Below are 25,874 nucleotides of genomic sequence, written 5' to 3' on the forward strand. Positions count from 1 at the left end.
GTTATCAAGTATTAGAGTATCATTAAAATTTTGAGTAATTGGGGCTAATACCTTGGATTGCATGAATCTGTTTTTCCATGCCGTCAGCAAGTGGTCTCTGCCGACATGATCACCCTTTACTCTGTATCCTGCTGCCAGCTCACTTGATGAGTTTGCAGCTCAGCTCAGTCGTGGCTGACAGCGCTGATTGGGGCGCAGTACGCACTCTGCTCCTTTTATTACAGACAGTAATTAAAGCAGCTCGCCCTGCCACTTCCATAACAAACACAGCATAATGCCCTAATTATGACTTTATTAATTTAAGTCAGGATTTAATGATTTTAAAAGTGATTTATATTGTTTTTCCTGTTCAGAACAAATGAAATCTGTAGGTTAAATTAATACAGGCTTTTCATCATTGCAAAGTTAAAAAGCTAGTTACCAGTAAATTCTTTTCATTAGATTAACATGTGAAATTCTAAGTAGTTAGGTAAACAATGATTACCCATCAAAATTGAATGATGCATAATAAAATAAGATTTTCAAGATAAAAATATTATCTTAAAGCTAGAAGCTGTGTTTATTCAAAACAAATTGCTTTACTTATTGAACTAAAAGAATATCTGACTCACAGTGGATTCCTTTTTGATGCAAATACTATTGTTTAGGTTCCATGTTAGGGCCTGTGAGGAAACAGAGATGGGTTTGGTTGGCACCAGTTTTGGTTGGAATGAGTAACTAAGTTTAAACAGAAGCAAACTGTGACTTTTTTCAGTGACCTCATAAATGTTTGTGGAAGGTTATTGTATATGCAGTTTAATTCTGATGTTACTTCAAAAACCTATTTCTTTCACCTTGGTTTTGAAGAACAGATATGCTCTTGTAACAGTTGCTTTCTACATGGCGCTGTAGCACTCTTGTTCAGTTTTAGATTCATAGCATGTTAAAGCTTCTGCCATAAGCAGCACTACTTTCCTTTGGTTCTAAAAATATAATTTTTAGAGTTCAAATATAATTACATGTGCTGTGTATTGTTACCATATCTCCATTTTTAATAAGTGGGAATCATATTAGCTTCAGAGAATTCAATTCTAAGAAATATTGATTTTTTTTCCTCCAAACTTTTTTCTGTGTCCTTAGATTTTTTTTTCAAGGTTTTTTTCCTCCCTGTAAAATATTGTGCATCTTGTGGAACAGTAGCATTTGCAGAGCACATACCTTCATTTCCCCCAAAGACTTAGCAAAAGTATAAAATTTATTTAAAAAACAGAACCAGAACTTCCATTAAAAATCCGGGCTCTATATAGTTGCCTTACTCTTGTTGAGTGGTATCTTGCCCTGTGAAATATTCCACTGACATGCATGGACTATTTCAGTAAGGTACTACTCAACATGAGAGAAAACCTTTTGTAGTAATAAACACCCATTTTTTCATGGTCTGTGTGTATAAAAACATCTTCTGTATTTTCCACAGTATGCATCCAATGAAGTGAGCTGTAGCTCACGAAAGCTTATGCTCAAATAAATTGGTGAGTCTCTAAGGTGCCACAAGTACTCCTTTTCTTTTTGCGAGTACAGACTAACATGGCTGTTACTCTGAAACCTACTCAGCATGAGAGAGGGTGTGAGAAGGTGGCACAACAATAGCACTGTGTATTGGCCCCTTCCAGCCAATTATTTTTATAAATACTTTTCTCTTTCTAGTTAATTTAATTTAGAGGCATGAATGAACAATAGTACATTGACCAGAAAAGGGATGTTTGTTTGCCCCCCAAAAAGCTTTAAAATCCATCCAGATTCCTTTAATCAAAGCTTACCTAGTCTGAAAGTTTCTCAGTTTAATACAGTAGGCACATTTTTCTAGCAAATGCCATAAATTTAGTACACCCAGACATTAGTTATTCCCTTAATAGTTATTGATGACTTTGTTTTCAGTGGTGTTTTATGACCTTTCCATTTTATTGTTCTTTTTGAAGTATGTGATTATGTAATTGATGGGTTTGGATAATCTGGTAAGATAGTTTATTTAGAGATACACAGTAATGTCTGTATAGCTTTGTGGATATGTCTTGCTGTTGTGCCATTTTCACCAGGTTTCAGTTGTAATGAGGACTTGGTGGATAGAGCCTAGTTTATTAAAGGTTTGGAATGCCAGAGTGTAGAACATTGTCTGAGCTTTTGTTTTCTATGTGTCGGTTTCTTTTTACAACCAGATATTGTTCTTTATTCCTTGACTTTAAAAATGAATGAAGAACCTGTTCTTTTTACACACAGTGACTCAGATGAGACAGAGAAGAAAACAAAGTTGATTTCCAAAAAAAGGAAAAGTTCTGGTTCCTCTGACTCAGAATCTATCTCAACAGAGGAAAATTCATCGGACTCCGAATCGGAATCTGACTCTGAAAGTGATGCTGAGTCTAGAAAGCCTAAAAATGCTGCTGCCTCCAAGGTAAAATCTATATTAGCTTGTATAAAGCTGTGTCCAGTCATTCATGTATGTGTATTTCTATTTTTTAATGGGCTCTGGGATCTAGAAATTCTCTGAGATTACGCTGCGTGGTAAAAATTAATTTTATTTATCCAGATTAAAACTACTTGTATATCTAACAAACATTTGAAACTAACCTTCTATGTGTTCCTGGGGCCAGAGTTCAATCTCAGTTACATCATAAGAATGTAAGAATGGCCCTACTGGGTCAGACCAGAGGTCCATCTAGCCCTGTATCCTGTCTTTTGACAGTGGCCAGTGCCATGTGCCTCAGAGGGAATGAACAGAACAGGTAATCATCAAGTGATCCATCCCTTGTCACTCATTCCCAGCTTCTGGCAAACAGAGGCTAGGGACACCATTCCTGCCCATCCTGGCTAACAGCAATTGATGGACCTATCCTCCATACATTTATCTAGTTCTTTTTTGAATCCTGTTATAGTCTTGACCTTCACAACTTCCTCTGGCAAGTGGTTCTACAAGTTGACTGTATGTTGTGTGAAGAAATACTTCCTTTTATTTGTTTTAAACCTGCTGCCTATTAATTTCATTTGTTGACCCCTAGCTCTTCTGTTATGAAAAATATAAACAACACTTCCTTATCTACTTTCTCTACACCAGTCATGATTTTATAGACCTCAGTCATATCTCCCTTTAGCTCTCTCTTTTCCAAGCTCAGTCTCTGTTTAGCTGTTGAAATCCCCTTGTGCAAATAAATTTAGGGCCAGATCTTCAAACATGAATGTAAAAAGTCATATGCACATTTGCATGCCTCTGCGTAAGTGCACAGATACCCCAGTGAATGTTAGTCAAGGTTTGCATGCACATACCTAAGGGTATTGGGTATTTGCAAAACTAAGAGCTTGGCTACACAGCGTGTTAGGTTTCAGAGTAGCAGCCGTGTTAGTCTGTATTCGCAAAAAGAAAAGGAGTACTTGTGGCACCTTAGAGACTAACAAATTTATTTGAGCATAAGCTTTCGTGAGCTACAGCTCACTTCATCAGATGCATTCAGTGGAAAATACAGTGGGGAGATTTATATACATAGAGAACATGAATCAATGCGTGTTACCATACACATTGTAACCAGAGTGACCACTTAAGGTGAGCTATTACCAGCAGGAGAGCTGAATGCTTCCGATGAAGTGAGCTGTAGCTCACGAAAGCTTATGCTCAAATAAATTCGTTAGTCTCTAAGGTGCCACAAGTACTCCTTTTCTTACAGTGTGTTAAAGTGCATTAGAGAAATTTGATTTGATTTAGAGCTAACATGCTGCATTCTAAAGGTATGTCTGGTCAGCCTACAGTAGTGAGCTTCCCACCCAAAGCGGGCAGACTTGGGGTATTGGGGCTCACACTTGCATGCTAAAACTAGCTGTGTAATCAGTGGTTTGAAGTTGCGGCTCAGGCTTGAGTTCAGGCTCTGAAGCCCACTTTCATCCAAAGGCTTCAGATCCCAGGCTGCAGCCTGAGCTGCAACTTCAAAGCATTTTATACTGTGTTTAGAATGTGTTTTATTTCATAGGAGAGGGAGTATATAACGTGTTGTCACTTCAGAATTGGGGAAGACTCCCAGATTCCATGAAATCTCTCATAAGATGCATAAAGTCCCAAGCTCTCAAATGTGGCTTTTAAGTTGGACTCTGAGAAGTGTCAAGGTACAAAAATGGCACCATCCCACTAAGCAGAGCTGTTGTCTGGGTATGCTCAGTCATAACTGCTTACATGAGTGGGGGGAAAAAAAGAGGTTACACTGCTTTTTTACTCAAGTTAACATTGTAAAGCTGAAATAGCTATGCGTGTGTGCTGGATACTATTCCTTCTTGCATATTCAAACAAATGTTTGAAGGCAGTGATTTTGCAGAGCTATAAATGAGGGCACTGTTCAGCTTGCAGAACCTTTATTATGGATGTCCGTGCATGAGAAGGAAAGAATCTAGCTCAGTTCTCAGATTTTGGCTGTATTTGTAGGCCTGGAAATTAGCAAAGTATTTTTTTACTTGTAAGCTGATCAAAATCTTATGTTCAAATCCGTGTGGACATAATAAATGTGAAACCCAGGCTGAACCTTGTAGGGAAGGAGAATAGTGAAAATTTCTGTGAAACACCTTTTCCTATTGTCAAAACGAAAACGTTTTGTTCATTTCTACCCATGTATTTTTTTATAGTAACTTCCAGGGATTTGAGAAGTCTCCATTTTAATTTTAATATGTTTATTTGAGAGTTAGGGATTTTAAAAATAAACCAAGCACTTTTCGTTCAAGATTCCTATTTCTTTAAAGACCAGTTAATATAATCAAAACAGATGTCACCTGACACTATTGATGTGGATATGGAAACAGTGTGACATGTATGCCACAGTATGGATAAATGTGGAGGCCACAACTTTATTTAAAAGATTATTTGAAAAGGAAACCACTCCCCAGACTACCTAACAGGGCTGGTCTAGTGCTGATTTCAACTGCGCATGAGTGGCATTGGTTTCTACAAACCTGAGGGTGGGTCCAAGGGCAGTGCCTCCTCTCCACTGTCAGGCCTGCCCATGAACCCTGGCTGGAAGCCAGAGTCCCAAAATATTCCCCTCCTCCACACAGGAAGTAGGAGGGATGAGATGAAGGGAGGCCATACACTGCATGAGACATGGAGGCCACGCCCTCACTGTGCAATGTTGTGCTCAGGGACCCTGCCCAAGCGGCTTATTGAGTTCCTGGGACCTAATATCAAACCCCCCCCCCCCCCCCACTCACACACACACACACGATAGGGAATGGGGTGGTGATGGTAAGTAGATGAGAAAGAAACAGCTATCTCCTCTTTACCCACACGCTGCAGAGCATCAGGAGAAGAACCAATGGGAGCACATGTAGCGCAGCCCCCTGTCCTTCCCCCCACCTCTCGCCCCCAACCAGGAGAACTGGTCCCATCCCTATTGCTTCCATACCCATCAAAGACTTATCTGGTTAGCAAGGTGAGCACAAGCAGCATTCCAATGCAGGTAAGTTTGTTCATATGTTCTACTGCACTACCACTTCACATATTTATTCTGGAAAACATTTTAGATAGTTTGAAAAAATGTTTTTAGGAATAAACTTTGAACATGCCTTGATTAATAATAGAGCTGATTGAATTTTTTCATTTTAAAGACTGACAAAAAAAGTTGCAGTTTTTGAAAACTGGAATATTTTAGTGAAAATTTTTGAAAAAATCATTTCTTTTGAAAAAATTCTAGAAAATATCACTTTCTGATGAGCTCTATTACTAAATACTTTATAAGAATAAAAAAACCTTTGATGTATTTAGTTTTCTTAAGATTTTCCATTATAAAGGATTCTTCGAGAAGCTCTCACACCTCTGTTGTGTGCAGCAGACCTTTGATATTAGGCAGTGGGAACAATCTTGAGCTACAGAAGTTCCTTTTCTTTATCTCATGAAATTTGGTTTAGCTTTTGCTGAAATTAACTGCTAAAAATGCCATTTCCCATCTCTGAATTGCATGTCTCAGGAAAATCTTGGCAGTATGCCAAAATAATAACTAAACTTATGAATATTCTAATGTTGGGTTCATGCTGCCACAACAGTGCATGCACTATACCGAGACTACCTGAGAGCTTCCAGAGACCTATGGAGTGGGAAGGAAGAAGATAGACAGATAGGCACCTCTTCTACCCCCCAGGCACCACATGGACAGGAGTGTCTTCCAGTTGATAGGTGATAATGGTTAATAAAGAGGCAGAAAGCTGAGGTGGTTATTGGGATCTCACCTACTTTTCTATATATTATACAATATCCTTTTCTGAATGTTTGTTTGTGTTTTACAAAACAATAACTCTTTTAAAGCTGGAAACAAAGCCATTAAACCCCTAAGCAAAACTTTTAGTGATTCAGAGGCCACAACTGGACCGCTCTCTGGACTACTGTTTTGGATACCCTAATTTGGAATCCTTATGGATGTGTTTTTAAGCTTTGATTACAAGCAACAATGTAGGCAGTTGGAAGAGAGAGAGGAAAAATACTGGCTGCTGAGTGGTGGGCTTCCATTGACAATTACAGACTTCTGCATGTTGTGTTGGTGCATGACCACTGTTAAAATAATAGCAAATTATCATCTTGTATATCATCTAATATGCCAATATTTTTCCCCATCACAAAATACACCTTTCCCTATCAACCTGAAATCTGTTCTCAGTAGCTTTGGTTGTATTTGTTCACTGAGAATGTGGGTTTTCACAGAAATAATGACTTTCTGTAACTCTTCTTTCCAAAAGTTAAGGAGTTGGTCACTTCTTTGTGCCATCCCTTCCAATATCAGAATTTCCAGTTGAGTGCTTTCCAGTATCCAGCTGTGCAGTGTGCAGTGTGTGGAAAAATTGCGCCACACAACATATATTGCCTTATCTCTGTTGCTGGCTTATATCATCATTTTTGTGACTATATGACCAAACGTCTGTAACAGATATATAGCACTAGTCATATCTGTGCCTTCACGCTTAGAAAATTGACTATAGGTACGTCTGTGCTTAAGGCAGCGTGTAGAGTACAGACACTGCTAGCAGGATATAAATATCTGTGTAGATGGTGAGGCACTGCTTATTAGAGTAGAATTCCCTACATGCCTGAGCCCTAGGTGGTATGTACTTTACATGGGCGCTCTATGTGCCCAAGCAGTGCCTCTCACATCTACACTGCTATTTTTAGTGTCCTGCTGCCAGAGCCCTTCACCACTGCAGCAAAAGACTCTGGCCGGGGGGAGGAAGTGGGGAAAGGTTCTGGTAGCCAAAGCTATGTGCTGCTGTGTGTAGCTATTACAGCAGTGGATGGGTGAGGTTGTGTGGCCTGCAGTATGTCAGACTAGACACTGGTCCCTCCTGGTCTTGTAGTCTGAGTGTGCTACACATACCCTACATGCTGCTGCACGTGTAGACAAGGTCTTTGAGTCCATGAAGTAGATGCCAACATTGTTATGAAATGGTAAATAAGAATTAGTTGTATGTTGTCGCTTGCACCACAGCTGACTGGTGACAGTGGAATTTACATCAGAATAACTCAACTTCAAAGAAAAATTTGACTTTTTTTTCTTTCCCCCAAAAAACCTTACTACAGCTTATGCTGGCTAACACTATAAAACGAAAACTGTTCTTGATGCTACAAGATAAATAATGGATACATGAGATGAAAATTACTTCCTTGAGGGGGTTTTCTTGCTGGTTAGGGTAATCACTTATAGTTTCATAAATCATGGAAAATACTGTCATTCATAAATAAATGAGTACACCATATTTTTTAAAGGCTGGAGTAAAATTTATTCTCTTCCCCCTCTCCAAAAATCAGTGATACCATTTTAAGTGCAGGATAGTACATAACAAGGTGCGAAATATTTAGGTATTTTAATTGCTTCAGTGTTAGTCGCTTAAATTTCAGCCTGTGTCTCAATGCTTACATTCTCATGTCTCTGTACTTATAAAGGCTTGTGGTTAGCTCACAGCAGCAGCACCTGCAGTTATTCCTTACAGTTCATATAATTTGGGAGAACTTTCCCTCTTGAGTGTAGATATTTTCATTAATGCATCAAAACTAATTAATACTATTCTGTATAAACAGATGTAGATATAGAGCATTTGTATTGTGCATCTGCATGTATATTCTGGGAGTATGTCTTCACCACAGTTAACCGAGGCTCTTACTAACTCCCTTCCATCCATATACGCAAACGTCTTGTCCCTGTTTAGTGGCACTTTAAACCCAACTAGCTGGCAAGGCTGGGGTATGGGTTAGAGCCCAGGTTCTGCTTTCAAACAAGATGGTAATCTGACCACTTTGCGGTGAGGATATAAACTAAATCACTCGAGTGCTGGTAGTCCACTAGTGTCTTGCCACAATAACTCCCGTGTGTCCAAGGCTCCAGAAGACCAGACAAGTTCTTCCACAATTTACTGGGAAAGAATCATAGTGGTTCAGCTTACTGCAGCACAAAGAACCATGGGATATGCTCCTGGAAGTCCTAGTAATACACATGAGAAAGTGCAGCACCAGTGAGGATGCTAACTCAAGTATGTCTGTGCAGAATGGCTGCTCATGGTTAGGCAAGGCTGGCCTGGGTGCCAGTCACCCAACCTTAACTCTTCAGCAAAGACACCTGTAGTGACTTTGTGTATAAGCATTAGCGCTTAAGCTTAGAGAATACAATCCTTTGTATCATGAAACAGTACTTGCCTTGAAGAAAATGTCTTATGAAACTGTGTGTCAGATAAGCAGCTTTCCTTATAATGCAGACTAAAATAGTAATCTCTGCTGTATTGTATGAAGAACATTCATGGTTATATCACAAAAGATATCGTTGTATTACAACTGTAAATTATGTCCCATTGTTAAATATACAGGTGCAGAAGGCTTTGTTTAAAATAATGTATTTTAAACTGTTGCAAATTATTCTTCACTAGAACAGATTTTATTCTGCATTTCAGTTCTATTTCAAGAAAAGTTTACCTGAAAAATATATTATAACACATACTTTTGTGTGTGTGTATATTTTTGTATGTTTACACACATAGCTATACCAAATATTTTATATGCAGTGTGTAATGTATATTAGTGTCAATAGTACCTCTGTCTTGAACCCATTTCCTCCTAACTCAGCTTCTCATTATGCAGCAATTCTGCAAGCCTCTACCACATGGAGAGTCTTTAGATTAATTTTACTGTTCAGACACCAAAATAAAATATAATTGTTTGCATTGATTCTAGACACTGTAAAAATCTAAGATGAAACTTGAAGGTTTAGCTTATGTATCGTGTGGATTTGATCCTACCATTGATTGCACACTCATAATTTCCATTTACTTTCCTGGGAGTTCTGAGTATGCAGGGCACTCAGGATTGGGCCGTCATGATTATTTGTGTATATCACATAAATAGGCTGTATAAACAAAGCAAATTGTGCTTATCCTACAAAGATCACATACAAAGTTTTAAAACATCTGTTCTTTGCTGGTCACCATTGTGCACTTTAGCTGATCTGTGCAGAGGTGTTTGGTTTATTTTGTTAGTTTGTTTACAGAAGTCCCCAGATGTATAATCTGATCAATGTGGTCTGACACTTTTTCCCACATAAAGACCCATTGAAGCCAATGGGATCAGATTTGGATTGTGGGGCCTCCCATTTGGATCAGATCGTAGATTGTGGTGCCAAAGATTGTACTTAACTGTGGTTTGTTTTTAAATGTTTGATTATTTATTAGGGCCTGTGTATGTGTGTGTGCGTAATGGGAGTTATTGTGGGAAGACACTAGTGGGCTACCAGCACTTGAGTGATTTAGTTTACATCCTCACTGCAAAGTGGAGAGATTACCCACACACACACACACACGTGCGCATGCTAATAAATGAATTGATTTATCATGTTCATTGTGAATTTTAAAAATTTTCAACTGTAAAACATTGCAGAAAAGAGATCAGATCTGCATATTATAGAAAAGATAGCTAAGGTTTGACAGGAATATTTCCTAAAGTAAAGAGAGGTACAAGAAATAACAGGTTTAACTTTCACTTCCACAACAAATTTGCATAAATCTATGTGGGCTGAAGTCTTCGATTTTACAGTACCTCTATAAATCTCATATTTGTCTTGTGTGAATGTAATATGCAGTTTTATCTCTTTCTATGAAATGATCCCATATTGTATCAAAAGCATAGATTTCTGAAGTTATGAAAGTGCTTTTTAAAGAGGGCCACCTTGTGTTCTGTAAATGGCCGCAGACTGGAACGACCCTCATGACGGGTGAAGAATTTTTTAAACTTTAAAAAAAAAAATCTTATTGGCGTTCATGCACTGAGGTTTCTTAACTGTCCAGTCCTTACGGTTTCTATATGAGTTTGATCCAATGTACAAAGAGGCATAAGATTCATTGGTTTTCTTCCTCTATAATTCAAATTGAAAATATTTCATGTAAATATTGTGCTGTATGAAGCCAGAAATTAACATTGACTGTGTTACATTTCCAAGTTCACTCCAGGTCTAGAGAACTTTACATTATGTTGAGCCTATTTTTGAGTTTGTTTTTCATTTGTTGTTTCATGGTGTGGACTTGAATCAATACCTTGTTTAGCACAACCACCATTAGAAAAATGGTTGCTTTTTATGTAAATATTTTGCATCTGCATCTAGGTATATTTTCTACTGTGAAAATTAGCATGTAAGATGGCCCCAAATCACTTTTGCTGCATGTAATATTTTTAATATTTTCACAATTCACTCTTTAAAAATTTAACTTCGAAAAAGCTTGTTTTATTCTATTTAGTTAAACTACAGTGAGTAGAGAATTCACTTTCTTACCCTGCTGTTTTGTATTTCATTTTGCAATAGGGACACTCTGAGGTATTCAGATACATAATCAAATATTGTAGAAATAAAATGGAGATTTGAGGATGATGCACAGATAAATAGGAGTCTCTACATTGGGATTTTAAAATCAGCTGCCATTGGCGTCCTTATACAAACCTAATACAGTCACTCAACTGTTAAAAACCTGATCCACTATTTAAAAAAATATATACAAAAACAAATTGTCTATCTTTCTGCCTGATCTCTTTTCAAGTGCTAACACAGTGGAAACAGTGGGTGATCTGTCAATGCATTTGGTTTGTCAATGATGGTTTTGTATAAATATTGGGAGGCTAAAAAATAGAATTCACACAGTAAAATATGATTTCATCTGCCTTTTCTCTGCAGCTCCATGGCTCATGCTGTGGTGTGAAATTCTCATTTTACACACTTTGCAGGCGGAGCACATGAATTATGTATTGAGCAAGAGAAATCTCCTGCTTCAAGTCCTATATGCATTTATCCAGGTTCTATCTCTATTACCAAAATGAATTGCAAATGGAGAAATGTTTGATAGACTATAGCTTAACTACTTTGTTTAGCATTCAGCTTTTTTTCATAGTAGGTTCTTTAAGTAGGAAGCTGTTTTGATTTTACTGTGGATTTATTTTTTTAAAGAAAAAAATGAAAAATGTCACAGAAATGCCAAACATCAGAACCTTTTTAGAGCCTTGATTTGGAAGGCAAGGCTTTTTTGTATTCAGTAGAAGTAGCTGCTGGTAATGTTTGTTTCCGTCCCTGGCTATTTATTATTCCCAAAAAGCCAATGAATTTCTTTCCTTCTAAAATTCAAAGAAAAAAATCAAGTTGTAATAAGAGAGACCAATTTAACTGGCTTTGTCCTTATGTTTGCATGTGACCTGATGTATATTTAATAGTGTTACAGGATCTTGATTATGAATTAGAAAATAAGACTTGCCTCATGTTTTAACTTTATCTTGATTTAGTTGGTTTGAGGCTACAGTTCCCAGAAGGCCCTGCTATTCTGTTGCTGTTTGAAGGAAAACTACAACTATTGTGCTCAGCACAGCATTTTAATAAGTCACCTAATAACATGACATTTTTCTTGCCACATATTACACAATTGAAATAATGATCCTGTAGTTGTGGTTGTTCTCCAAACATATTTTGGGAAAGTTAAAGGAAAACCTGTTCAGGCCTTGAGTTACTTGAGCCCAATAGGGGATGTTATTCAGACATTTAAGATGAACTGTAAAACAGATGAAAATTGACTTCAGTGCAGAAAATACATTTTAATTGTCTTTTAAAGAGTCATTTTTCAACCTCTGTGAGGTGTTCTTATCAGTTGCTGGTTCAGAAAAGCTATTCCAGAATGTAACACCATGAATACTGGAAGTCATCACTGAAATCATGCAGTTAATTTTATATTTGTGGTGTCACAAAATGGTATATCTTTGAAATCTTCAATAAACCAGAGGAGTACTACGAGGATGTAATGTGGTGAAAAAATTGGGTCAAAGTTCAGTGTAAATGAAAAATGGTCAAATCTGAACGTATTCTAATTACAGGTGGGCTATCTGAGTTCTTAGAATCAAGACAGCTTGGCCTATAGTTTTGATTCCAGTTCTGTCCAGTGGTGTCTTCCTTCTGTGTCCGCTTTCTCTTCTCATTTTTATCATCTCTCCCCTGGGCCCCAAAATGAAAAGAAAGTAGTAGAAAAGAAAAATGGGCTGGCCAAATACACCCTCCTTTCCTCATTATGTACCCTCAACCCAGATAAGAGTATAGGGTTGAGCGAGCAGCTGCTGCTCCTCGGATGGCTGTCCTTTCTTCTGTGCTTATCTTTCCGATCAGTTATTAGTATTATTATTGCTGTGTTGCCAACTCTCAAGACTTTTATCATGAGTCTCAAGATATTTGATGTTTTTTCTTAAAGTTCCAGCTACTGGAGGCAAGTGATTACAAGAGATTTTGGATTTTTTGGACTTGACTCACGATTTTTCAACAGATGAGTTGGCACTGCTGTTGTTGACAGACTCAGGACTCCCACCCTTTTCCCACAGTAGCCCCTTGTGAGAGAGGGACGCTTTTTTGGTATTGAATTTAATTGGCTGCATGAAAGTTTGATTAGGAGTAGGACTGCAGAAACCCAAGACAGGAGATAAAAATCTTGGACAGTCCTATCTAGAATGGGACAAGTAATAAGGATGAAACCGTAACCAGGATAAGCCCTTGAACCTTAATCCTACCATAAACCAGAGTCATATGCCACTTCTTTACTCCATCTATAGTTAAAACTTATTTGTGTACTGAATACCTTCCCTTCTCCATATCCACAGCCTGTTTTTGGTCAGGAGGAGGAGAGTGGGGACATGCAGATCTTAACTCAGTTTATATTATGTCCTTTGAATGTCTTTTTTTAATTGGCTTCTCTTTTTTGTATTTTTACTTTTAACTTTATATTTGCCATCTACAGAGTCCCTGACAGACCTTCAAATCCCACAAGTTTAACAGATTTTAAGGCCACAGGGAACTGTTACAAGATCTTGTCTGACCTCCTGTATACCACAGGCCATTAATTTTCTGCCAGCGACTCCTGTATAGAGCCCAATAACTTGTTTAACTAAAACATATCTTCCAAAAAGGAATCCAATCTTGATCTGAAGACAAGAGATTGAGAATCTTCCCTGTCCCTTTGTAGTTAGTTCCAATGGTTTATCATTCTCACTGTTAACAATGTATGCCTTACTTTAATTTGAATTTGTCTGGCTGTGACATCCAGCAGTTGGTTCTTGTTGTGCCTTTCTTCACTAGATTAAAGAACTCGTTTATTCTCCCTATGAAAGTACTCATACACCATAATCAAGTCACCGCTTCATCCTCTTTTGAGCTCTAAGTATCTCAGTGTGTAAGGCATTTTGGCCATCTCTTGAATCATTTGTGTAGTTCTTTTTTGCACCCACTCCAAATTTTCCAATCTTTTTTAAAATGTGGATGCTGTACATGGTATTCCAGTATCGGTCGCCTCCCTACTCTGACTCCCCTGGTTATACATCCAAAGATCACATTAGCCCTTTATGCCATAGCATCACACTGGGAACTCACATTGTATTGTTTGTTCATTATGACCACTATATCCATTTTTAGAGTCACTGCTGTTGAGGATAGAGTCCCCCATTCTGAAGGTATGGCCTGCATTCTGTCGTCTTAGATGTGACTGAATTAAAACAAATTTTGTTTGAATGGACCCTACTTATAGAGCAATCTGGATTGCTTGATATGACTGCCCTGTCATTATTTACCACATTGACAATATGTGCATCATCCACAAATTTTAAGATTAAGATTGTAATTCTTTGTGGCAGGGACCAACTTTTTGTTGTTTGCACAGTGCCTATATTGGAGCAGTGGTCCCTGACTGGGTCTTACAGGAGCTACTGCAGTACAAATAATAATAATATTGCATTCATTTGGATGAATTTGTGGGGTCAGAGAAAGCAACACCACTGCTTAAGATTGGTTTACCTTCTAAAGGGGTGGTTTCACCAGATTTTCCACTTTCATCCTCTGTAGAAAATCCTGAAAGTTTCGGTGTCTCCCTAGAAGTTTTATTTGAATAGTAAAACAAGCTTATTGGGGCCTCAGAAATGTTCATTTTAACTAACAGGTTTTTTGTGGAATACAATTCAGTTAATCCCTGGTCGGAAATCCTTCTCACAAGGTGAACTCTCAGAATGCTGAGCTGAGCAAAATGGGTATTTTTTTCTTTTAAAGTGAAGAAAATATTTTCTGCTATTATAAAAGTGTTGAAGAATCTCTTTACTGGCATGGCAGAAATGAAATATTCATATATTTTGACAGAGAAAAGAAATGGTAGTGCCAGAGAAAAAAGCGCCTACTAAACAAGATGTGTCCCTACTAGACTTGGATGATTGTAAGTAATTTGGTTATATAACATTATTTATTTCTTTAAGAATGGGATCAAAGAATCTTTCTTGTCACAAGATAAATTCCTAATAATTTCCATAAATTTAAATGGCTGAAGTAATGATCCTGTTCATTTATCATACCAATTAACTGGCACACATATAGATGTTAGTGAAATCACACACTTGTTGTTTTAAATGTGTAATTTGAAATTTGTGCTTGTCAAGTTTAGAGTTCTGTCAGAAAGTATCTTTTTTAATGTGCTACTATATGAAACATTCATTTGTTTTGAGCTGTTTTGTGTGTCATGACTTCATTTACCACTTGAGTGGAATTATTGCCTTAGGTATACCTTAGACATTTCTTAGGATGTATTGATTTAGTCAGTCTGGCAGCTAATTCAACTACTATAGAGAAGACATTAAGAATTAAAATTCCAGCTAACAATGCAGTATTGCAAAAAGATGGAAAGATCTGGAACTGTTTTCTAGTCTAAACCTTGTAGTGTGGATTCTTTAGGTTTGTATGTCTTATTTTCAGACTCATTCCTGAAAGTGAAATGCATACAGAAGTCATATTTGAGTTAATGAGAGACATGAATGTGGAATTTTTAAAAGATTTAGATCTATTATCTTTAATTTTCCAAGCACCATGACAGTATATGGCACTATGTAGGTAGTACAGAAGTAATGAGTATGAAATACACAGGAAGAGTATGAGAGTAGCAATGGGGAAGAAGGAACAAAAGATTATTGTATCAATTTAGAAAAGGAAGTTGTATTGAACATATGACGTAATAAAATCAGTAAAGTTGATTTATTACATTTTCTTAGTTTCTGTTGGGCTCCCACAGTCATTCTTCAAAGCGTTAAGTTCAGACTTTTTGACAGATATGAATTTCACATTGGGAGTTTACCATTATCTTCTGAGATATACCAGGTTAATATAGTCCTAGATTTTAAAAGTGTTTGAGCATAACTCAGTTAAATCAAGATGCCAGCTTACCATACATGCTATTAATTGAAGTATTTAATTGCCTTAATGTTTTTAATTTAAAAAAATTATTAAATCCATTTTTTTCAACTGTTCTTTTCCTGCAGTCAATCCTGTGTCAACTCCTGTAGCATTTCCCACTCCAGCTATTCTCTCTCCAAGTTTAGTTGCTGACCTAGAGGGTTTAAGCCTGTCAAGGTCATCAGTCATTGATGTAAGTAATCTTTTTTTTCCCCCCAAAACCCCCAACTGAACAAAAACAAACCCACTCAATTTAGTTGTTTCATGTGTTTCTGGGGAAGTCATTGATGAAAGTACCGTAACAGGTACTTTTTAAAGGATGTTGCAATTTCTCAATCTAGAATCTGTAGCCAAATTGAACAACATTTTTTGATCTATTTGATATATTCATGGGAATTGGAAAGCTGGGGAAAGGAAGGTATGAATAATGAACGTTTAGAACGGCTGCATTCACTTGGTATTGTACAACTATTTTAAGTATGGGCTCTTGCTCAGTCCTTCCATCCAACTTGACTGTCTTTCCAGCCCCAATGAAACATACATACTCACAAATCCGAACCAAACGCACAAATCCAAAGAAAATGTTTCTAAAAATTAGAAACTAGAAATAATTGCTTGATGCTGGGTCCAGGAAAAAAGGAAAAACAAATTGTCAAATACTAAAACATTTACACAGCTAGCAGCGAATAAAAACATGTGGACTTACTACTTCTCAGCCTGATGCTTTACCAGTATTTCCTCCACCAACTCTTCTTATCGTGAAAAGAAGCAAAACTAAAATTTGACTACTTTGAGGTATAGACAGTTTGGGATGGCTACAAAAAGTACTGACACAGAAAATGTTAAAAGTGGAAAGTGTATAAATTTACTATAAAATGATGTGCCAGTGCCCATTATCCATATCCAAGACCTTATATAATTACAATTCCATACAAGTGACAATTTACATTGTGAAAGGTAACAGGGCAGCAGCATCTTGTGCTGATGCAGCCAAAGCTGGCATGACGTAATACGTCACTTCACCTCCCTGGGTTTGGGTCTTTTATGTACTGAGAGTTGTAGCTATCAGTATAGCTACGTCAGAACAAGTGCTGGTGTAGATGTACTGCACCATTGTAAACTGTGACTTACCCATGGTAAGGGTTTGTATTGTGCAGCTACATTGGTGTAAGGCCATGGACTTGTATCTTCTGCTGGTGATAAGAAAGTGTATTGACCTTCTTTGTCCAGTTTTTCTGAAACACAGAAGAAAGCCTCTAGAATTCAGTGACTCTTTCCCTTAACACCAGAGCTGTTATGTTTGTCCTGTTGTTTTCACTTAGGACTTGTCTACACAGGGAAATTGACTGACCTAGCTTTCCAGAATAACTATTCTGCTGCCAAAGCTCTGGAATAACTCCTCCATGTGGACACTCTGATCCAAATTAAAAGTGACTTTATTCCAGAATAGAGTATCCACATAGGGAAGTTATTCTGGAATAGCTAAATTATACCAAACAAGATATTCTGGAATAGTCATTCCGGAATAGTTACGCTGATCAATTTTCCCTATGTAGAGAAGGCCCCCAAGTATTTTTAAACATTAAACCGTTCAGTAAGCTACAGGTGTCTGTAATGATGAGCAGTAACTGTGTGTGTGTTTTCCAAATAAGTAGAATAAATAACAGAATATATTTCACATAATTGCCTTCATATCTTTTTCTGTTTTGTTACTGTGCATGTTAGTTTTGGAATGCCCTTTTATACTATTAGTGTCAAGTGTTTCTATTTCTTTTTTCTGCTGCTTCATTAAGGTCCAATCCAGTTCCCTTTGGACTCAATAAAAGTTGGATCAGGCCCTTGATATTTGTTTCTTGCAACATGTACTGGATTAATTCAGGTTTATTAATTCCAGTGTGTTGAGGAAGCATCCTTGGTTAGTTGGCTGTTTTTTTCACTTCCGTATTTTATCTTCTCTTCTTCCTTCACACTTCTTTGTCAGCATATTCCAATGGAAGATGGCAAAGCTATAGAAATTAAGTCTCCCAATATCCTTGTGAGGTGGAGGTGGAATTCCCATTTTACAGTTAGGTGTAGCTGAGATTCGAAGGCAGTTGTAACTTGCCCAAGAATCCAGAAGAAGTCTTATAGGAAACCATGAAATAAAATCAGAACTCTTGATAACCAGCCCTGTATTTTAGCTGCAGTACCATTCTTTCTCTTCTAGTAAATACTGCTGTATTACATCTTTTTAGTTGACCTACCAAAAATATTTAGGTCCTATGTAAGTTAAAACCAATCTTCCATTCCCCTTCCTTCAGTTTCATTATTTGAAATTTACCTTTAAGAAATTTCCCTTTTTGTTACTTTTCACTATTTAATCTTAAAAATACATTTATTTTGAGAAAAAATATATTTAATAAATACTTGCAAAGTTCCATATATTGATACTGGGGACAATTTATCTCTTTGCAAGATAAATAACCTCTCCCGCCCCCCCAACCCTCAAAAGTCTCATGCAAGACAGAAACACACAGTAACTGGCAGTCAACTAACTCATGATTCATAAATGAAAGAATGTTTTAGATACTATTCCAGTGAACAGACTGGTAAAATTACAGACTTGACAAAAAATGTTAAGCCATGGGCTTCATGATTATACATTGGATGTGGGCCCTGTCTACAGTGGAGAATTTTGATGTTGCTGCTCTTCTTAGCATGCCTGGAATACTGCACGCACACAATCACTGCCCATAGTGGCCAGATATTCACAGCACTGCTCGGATTTCAGTTGCTCTGAGTAAGGGTAGGCACAATGTAGTCTACACCATGTCACTCTACAGTGTTGCCATACCAGGTTTCAGCAAGCCCTGACTTAGCAGCTGCTACTGTGCAGTTATTCCTTCTGCTGCATATCCACATTGCTCCTGCTCACCCTTCAAAGTTTTGTCATCACAGAGCACTGACTGGCTCCCGTCTTCCTGGCTCTAGGCAGGCCCAAAAACAGCCCTGAACCCTCTCTTTTCTCCACTATGCCCTTTCTGATCAGGGCAGGAGAGAGGTGGTAATCAGCTGCATCTAGCTTTGACTAATCCCCATCCACCATACCCATTCCCCCTTTCACACCTATAGCACATGAGGAAATGGAGAGAATACAAGCATACTTCTTCCCCCCCTTCCCCGCAAATAAATGTGCTTACTTCACTGGCCATTGGCACAATAATTCATTTGCTGCATCAGAGTCACCCGCATAGAAGTATCATCAGTGAAGATGCACAGCAGGGCTACCCCTTATATCCTCCGTTATCCCAAGTAAAATCACTTACCTTGCCATGATGCAGCACCCATTCATTACAACCTACCCTTGAGGAGTAGTACATATCCTAGGAGCCTTACTGCCTTATTAAGGAATGGTGGGGGCTAACTGGGACAGATAGAGAGACCGGAAGGGATGTCTTATATCTAGAGCCTGGTTCACACCACTCTCCTCTCTTGTTCCTTGAGGAAACATGAGAGAGGGAAACTGTGCAGCTAGGAAACACAGCAATAAAATAACAGAGAAAATAAAATTAAAACTAAAAATACTGAGCAAATTAAGGAAAGTAACAATACTGAGCTTGAGCATTTCACACACAAAGGTTGTGTGGTTCATCTCTGTTATAGTTATGTGCAAGTGTGAGGGTGTAACAGAACATAACCCCCAACCTTCATGGCACATGTGTGACCTTCATATGGGATAGAATAATTCAACGCAGGGAGTGATATGTATGATCACAATCCATTCTGTGCACAAAAAACAAGATGGCTAGTGTGAATGCACTGCACAGTGAAAGTTGCAATAGTGCAACTGTGTAGTAAAACAGCAATCCTAGAAAACTCAGGTAAGCCAATCCTTAGAATGTTAAACATTTGAAGAATGGAATAAAAAAGGAATGAAGGAGTTTGTACATTTTTGCTAATACATACTATGATCTGAAGTATCAGGAATCCTGTGGTAGCAGTTTAGAGTGACTTCTAAAGAATTTCTTATTTTGTATGCTTTTATCAAGTACAAGTAAAGTTGAATCTAGGAGCAACATTTTTATGAAACTACCCTAATTTTTGTTCCTACCAACCCTGTCTACAATGGGAGCTGGAGATATTCAGCCCTTGCATGGCTGGAGTTGTCATAAATTAAATACTAAGCTGAGTTACTACTTTCATCGAGTGGCTCTACATATTCCCACTTACAGGTAATGCAGTGCGTGGTACAGCCCAGCAGTAGAACCTTCTCCAAGCAGTGTCCGTTAGAGCACGTGTGCACCTTCTCCTATCAGCAGCTCCAAACATTGTGAGGGCGAGGCTATCTAATAAGGTGCTGTGCCCACTACTGTCTCATTTCCTTCCAACCGCTGTGCCAGACAGAAGTGAACTGCCCCAGTCCATCAGATCCAGGGTTTTTCTCCTGTTAGTGCCTTAGTTTCTTGTTGTTGGTTTTTATTGTGTCTGTTAGTGTAATTAAGGTAGTTTTTAGAAAAGGAGTACTTGTGGCACCTTAGAGACTAACCAATTTATTTGAGCATAAGCTTTCGTGAGCTACAGCTCACTTCATCGGATGCATACTGATAGAAGATCTTTTTATACACACAAAGCATGAAAAAATGGGTGTTTACCACTACAAAAGGTTTTCTCTCCCCCCCACCCCACTCTCCTGCTGGTAATAGCTTATCTAAAGTGATCACTCTCCTTACAATGTGTATGATAATCAAGGTAGGCCATTTCCAGCACAAATCCAGGGTTTAACAAGAACGTCTGGGGGGGGGGGGGGAGGGGAGGAGGAGGAGATAAGTTATCCTGCATAATGACTTAGCCACTCCCAGTCTCTATTCAAGCCTAAGTTAATTGTATCAAATTTGCAAATGAATTCCAATTCAACAGTTTCTCGCTGGAGTCTGGATTTGAAATTTTTTTTGTTGTCATATCACAACTTTCAGGTCTGTAATCGCATGACCAGAGAGATTGAAGTGTTCTCCGACTGGTTTATGAATGTTATAATTCTTGACATATGATTTGTGTCCATTTATTCTTTTATGTAGAGACTGTCCAGTTTGACCAATGTACATGGCAGAGGGGCATTGCTGGCACATGATGGCATAGATCACATTGGTGGATGTGCAGGTGAATGAGCCTCTGATAGTGTGGCTGATGTTATTAGGCCCTGTGATGGTGTCCCCTGAATAGATATGTGGGCACAGTTGGCAACGGGCTTTGTTGCAAGGATAGGTTCCTGGGTTAGTGGTTCTGTTATGTGGTATGTGGTTGCTGGTGAGTATTTGCTTCAGGTTGGGGGGCTGTCTGTAGGCAAGGACTGGTCTGTCTCCCAAAATTTGAGAGTGTAGGGTCATCCTTCAGGATAGGTTGTAGATCCTTGATAATGCGTTGGAGGGGTTTTAGTTGGGGGCTGAAGGTGACAGCTAGTGGCGTTCTGTTATTTTCTTTGTTAGGCCTGTCCTGTAGCAGGTGACTTCTGGGAACTCTTCTGGCTCTATCAATCTGTTTCTTCACTTCTGCAGGTGGGTATTGTAGTTGTAAGAATGCTTGATAGAGATCTTGTAGGTGTTTTAGTTTAGTGGTAGCTTGGTTCCATGTGATAGCAGAACTGAAGAAGAAGAAGAAGTCGGGTTTTAAAAGATGTACTTCATGCACAGCTGTCTTCCTGGTGTCAGAAGACCATGTTAGATGTCATAAGTCAGTGGTTCTCTTCTGGGGGTACCTCAATTCACCTACATATTTACCTAGTTTTACAACAGGCTACATAAAAAGCACTAGCGAATTCAATACAAACTAAAATTTCATACAAACAAAATGAGAGAGTCTCCCAGAATGACAAGTCTCACAAGTGAAAAACAGACTCAAGTATCACACTGAAAAATAAGTACAATGTTTATATTCCAATTGATTTATTTTATGATTATATGGTAAAAATGAGAAAGGAAGCCATTTTTCAGTAATAGTGTGCAGACACGTCTGTATTTTTATGTCTGATTTTGTAAGCAAGTCGTAAGTGAGGTAAAACTTGGAATCTGCAAGACAAATCAGACTCCTGAAAGGGGTACAGTAGTTTGGAAAGGTTGAGAATCACTGCCGTAAGTGACTCGGAGAAGGCTGGTTTTCTTCTGGCTGTTCTATTTGCTTATGCTCAGAGCACATAAGGAGAGACAGAATAGAATGCAGGTGCTCCTGCTTAAAGAGGCCCTTGCAGCTAAATCTTTGGGTTCCGGAACATCATCCGATTCAAAAGCTGAGGCCTGTTTCAGTTCTGTGATCAATCTCAGCTGAGGAGTGTGGAGCTTAATCTCTTTCCAGATCCAGTGCTTTTTAAATTGCATTAACAGCACCATTGTCTGTTCCTGTTTCTGTGCTATCCTCTGATCTGAAAAGGACTATTACTATGGTAACTGATGTTCACCGTTCAGCTTCTGAGCTGATCCAAGCAAGAGACCTATGGGGAAAGCAAAAGAGAGGCTTTGTCAGGTTGTAGATCTACATCTCTTTGACTTAAAAGATGGGTAGAGAAGAGGATCCTGAGAGTCTTTTTCTGGTTCCATCTTTGTCGTCGTCCTCCTAAGACAGCTCCAGGTTCAGCAAGCAGATTCTCACCTTTGATGTCAATTCATCCTCTGGTGCCATTGTTATCTGACTGAGATCCATAGCGGGTCCTCGCTTAAAGGAGGACAGAGGAAGAGTTAAAAGGCTTGAACCATCCAGTTTTGTACCACTGAAATCTGGTTTCCTCAATCTCTTGGTCAGTTTGTACCTTCTCCTATGGATATATTCTCAGATCCCAGGTATTGGAGAGACTGGCCCTCCTGGACTCCAGGGTCTTATTGGGCTCGGCCTCAGAAGGTTTTGAGTTATCCACCTCATGGATGGAGAAGCGAGGTCCTGACTTACAAAACTTTGGTGGTGGTGGAATCTTCAGATTCAGTTTCACTGAATCCACCTGCTGCTCAAACGGTGTGCCCAATGACAAGTCTGAGAGAGCTCCCCTTTTTGAGCTGGATCACATGGATACAGTCTTTGATTCAGATTTGGCAGCTGATGAACAAATGGATGTTGCCTCTGCTTAGTCTCCTTCTGAGAATGCTCTACAGTCCCATGACTTAGTGGATTGTCTGGCATTCAGTTTGATCCTGAACAGCCAGGAAGTCAACATTTGGTCCCATCTCAAAGAATCAAGTTAGATGGCATTTCTGCCAACTGAGTTCCAGACGATTTGCCACCTTTGTTTGGAATTACAGTCTCAAACCTCAACTACAGTCTGAATATGCCTGAGGTTGCTGGGTCATATGGCTGCCTGCATACAGGTAGTTCAATTTGCCAGGTTACAGCTACATCCTCTTCAGATGTGGCTGAATTCAGTCTATTGTCCGAATTACCATCCCTTGGGCAGTCTGGTCTAAATTCCTCCATTGAGCCTGGATTCCTTACGACGGTAGACAATTCAGGGCAATGTGTGCCCTGGCATTCCCTGCACTTGGTCTCTGCCAACCAGGACTATTGTCATAGATGCCTCCTTAATGGGTTGGGGAGCCCACGTGTGGTTGCTGAAAGTTCAAGAACTGCGGTCAGAACAGGAAGCGTCTGTGGCATCTGCAGTGCCTGTCGGACCTTTCAGGATCACAGCAGGACTCAGCAGGTCTCCGTTTGAGCCTCTCAACTTTTTCCTTCTCCTTTTTGTGTCAGAAAACTGCTTTCTTTGTGATAACATCTGCAAGGTGTTTGTGAGAGTTTCAGGCTTGGATGGCAGACTCTCCCTTACATGAGGTTTTCTGAAGACAAAGCAACCCTGCGGCAGCAGCCTAAGTTTTTGCCTAAAGTGGTCTATCAGTTTCACTCGTATCTACATGTGTTCCCACCCCACCCAACGCCTGTTCAACCCAAGAGGAGTAGCATCTTCACATGATGGATGTGAGGCAGTGTCTAGATTTCTACCTGGATATGGCTAAAATACCCTTTCCAGCCTCGCCTCATCTGATTGTGTCATGCTGATGTAATGGAGGGTCAAGCAATCTCTTTCCAGATGATCTCCAGATGGATAACCTCCTGTATCATGACAGCATATAAAGTAGCTCAGACTACATTCCCCCTCGGTCCCCCCCGGTGTGAGCTCATTCTACAAGAGCCTAGGTCATGCTGATTGCATTTCTAAGAGATGCCACTTGGTCCTCTGCACATACATTTATGAACCACTATGCCATTATCCTGCTTCATGCTGAGATGCAAACTGTGGGAAAGCAATCCTGCAATCTTTTTTTAAATAGACTTGGAGCCCCACCTCCTGCAAATACTGCTTGAGAGTAACCTACATGGAATACAAGGCTGCATCTACTTGAAGAAGAAATCACGGTTACTTACTGTAACTATTGTTCTTTCAGTGTGATGCAGACATGTATTCCACAGTCAACCCACTGTCCATCCTGTTGCATTGGAATCTCTGCTCCTGATGTTCATTGTGAAGGGACTGAGGGGGATCAGGGTGGTATCGCCCTTATATGGCCAGAGGAGGGGCTAAGGCCATGAGATGTGAGCACCTCTCCTACAGGTACTGCTAGGCAAAGTTCTCTGGCTCTGATGCATGGGGCACATGCACACTTTCATGGATTATATGGTTTCCGTTAATTTTTCTTTTTGCACGTGACCTGTCCGTGACTTTTACTAAAAATATCCGTAACAAAATCTTAGCCTTAGTCATACGGTATTTGTTCAGACTATTTCCAGATGGGTTAATCAATGTATCATTGAATGTTACAGGTTAGTCACAGTCGCCAGGCCTGCTGTTTCAGGCTCATTCTGCTAGAGCAGTGGCAGTGTCTTTCATTTGCCTTTAAACATGTTCCTGTTGGGGAAATCTGTAAGGCTGCTTCTTGCAAGTCAGTCCATACCTTTACCAAACATTGTACATTGGATTTGGTATCGAGAGCTGATGCTACATTTAGTAGTGCAATGCTTGTCATTATTTAATTAGGACTCTGTTGCCTTCCTCCTGAGTTTTCAGCACTGCTTGCCAAATACCCATAAATCCGAATATTCAGAGCAACTCAAAGAAGAAATTAAGGTTACTTGTTACAGGAGTTCTTCTAAATGACTCTGCATATTCACATTTCCTGCCCACCTTCCCCTATTTCTCAAAGTCCTAATTTGGTTTCTCTGGGTTAGCAGTTAAAGGAACGGAGGTGGTAGAGGGCACAGCCCCCCCCCTTATATAGTCTCATTTTCAGAACGTTTGGAGACACTGAGGGGAAAGGGAAGAGGGGGTGCATATGCACTCTAACGTGTACTGCTTAGCAAAGGTTCTATCATTGGGGGGCTGCATCAGGCGGCGCATTACCCACCATGAGTGTGAATATACAGAGTTATCTCAAACTCCGGTTACAAGTAAGTAACCTTCGTTTTTTCATTATCTTTGTCTCCTGTTCTTCTTTTACACTGAACACTAATTTCTTTAACTAAAAGGGAAAGTTTGGATGAAGACATTGGTGAAAGACTTACACACTTACAAGTACATTTGCACCCTTAGTCCAGTGTGAAAACTGAATAATTAAAATAGAAACAATGCATTTGGGAATAGTATTTTTATACTCCATGCAAGAAATATTGTTCTGTACATATATATTGCATTAACTATGTTACAGGGATTGGCCAAAACCTTTTATTTGAGCCCTTTTGAACTCAGTAAATGGAGTCTAAAAACAAGCCAATGAGATCGGCTGGATTTGAACACCCCACCATTTGCAAAGTCAGTTTAAAATTCTAGATCCAAACTTTGTGGATTGGACCCATATGTAGGTAAAACAAAAATGTGACCACAGCCAGAGATAAAATCTGGCCTCCTTGGACCATCTCTACTGCATTATGAATAATCTGCAAGCTCCTATTCGTTTCACTGATGCATTTTGCAGTGAAACTCTCATTGTAACGGTTCCAAAAACCGTGTGAACTCAGTACAGTGGAAGTTTTATGAAGTATGATGTTTAAAACAAGATTATCAGTGACCATTTTATAGCAGCTACTTTGACACTTCAATTAATTTGTATTAATCTGCTGCTCTTATAAATTTAGTACAACGTTGCTACACCTACTTCTTTTTTTCAAACTTTGTCTCTGCAT

The 25,874-nt window shown here is 38.9% G+C and overlaps 1 protein-coding gene across 3 annotated transcripts in view; it reads left to right on the forward strand.

Moving 5' to 3' along the window:
• AP3B1 (adaptor related protein complex 3 subunit beta 1) overlaps positions 1–25,874 on the forward strand; it is a 339,716-nt gene that overhangs the window by 229,446 nt on the left and 84,396 nt on the right. For 2 of the 3 annotated variants that reach the window (XR_013346132.1, XM_077816998.1), the window contains exons 20-22: positions 2,254–2,428; positions 14,667–14,739; positions 15,833–15,939. Coding sequence is in view for 2 of the 3 variants with exons in the window: in XM_077816998.1 (XP_077673124.1) it covers positions 2,254–2,428; positions 14,667–14,739; positions 15,833–15,939 (355 nt within the window). In the remaining variant the exon portion in view is untranslated. The remainder of the gene's footprint in view (positions 1–2,253; positions 2,429–14,666; positions 14,740–15,832; positions 15,940–25,874) is intronic. The other variant, XM_077816999.1, reaches the window with a different exon arrangement.

The sequence above is a fragment of the Eretmochelys imbricata genome, chromosome 5 (assembly GCF_965152235.1).
Source record: "Eretmochelys imbricata isolate rEreImb1 chromosome 5, rEreImb1.hap1, whole genome shotgun sequence".
Classification (NCBI taxonomy): domain Eukaryota; kingdom Metazoa; phylum Chordata; order Testudines; family Cheloniidae; genus Eretmochelys; species Eretmochelys imbricata.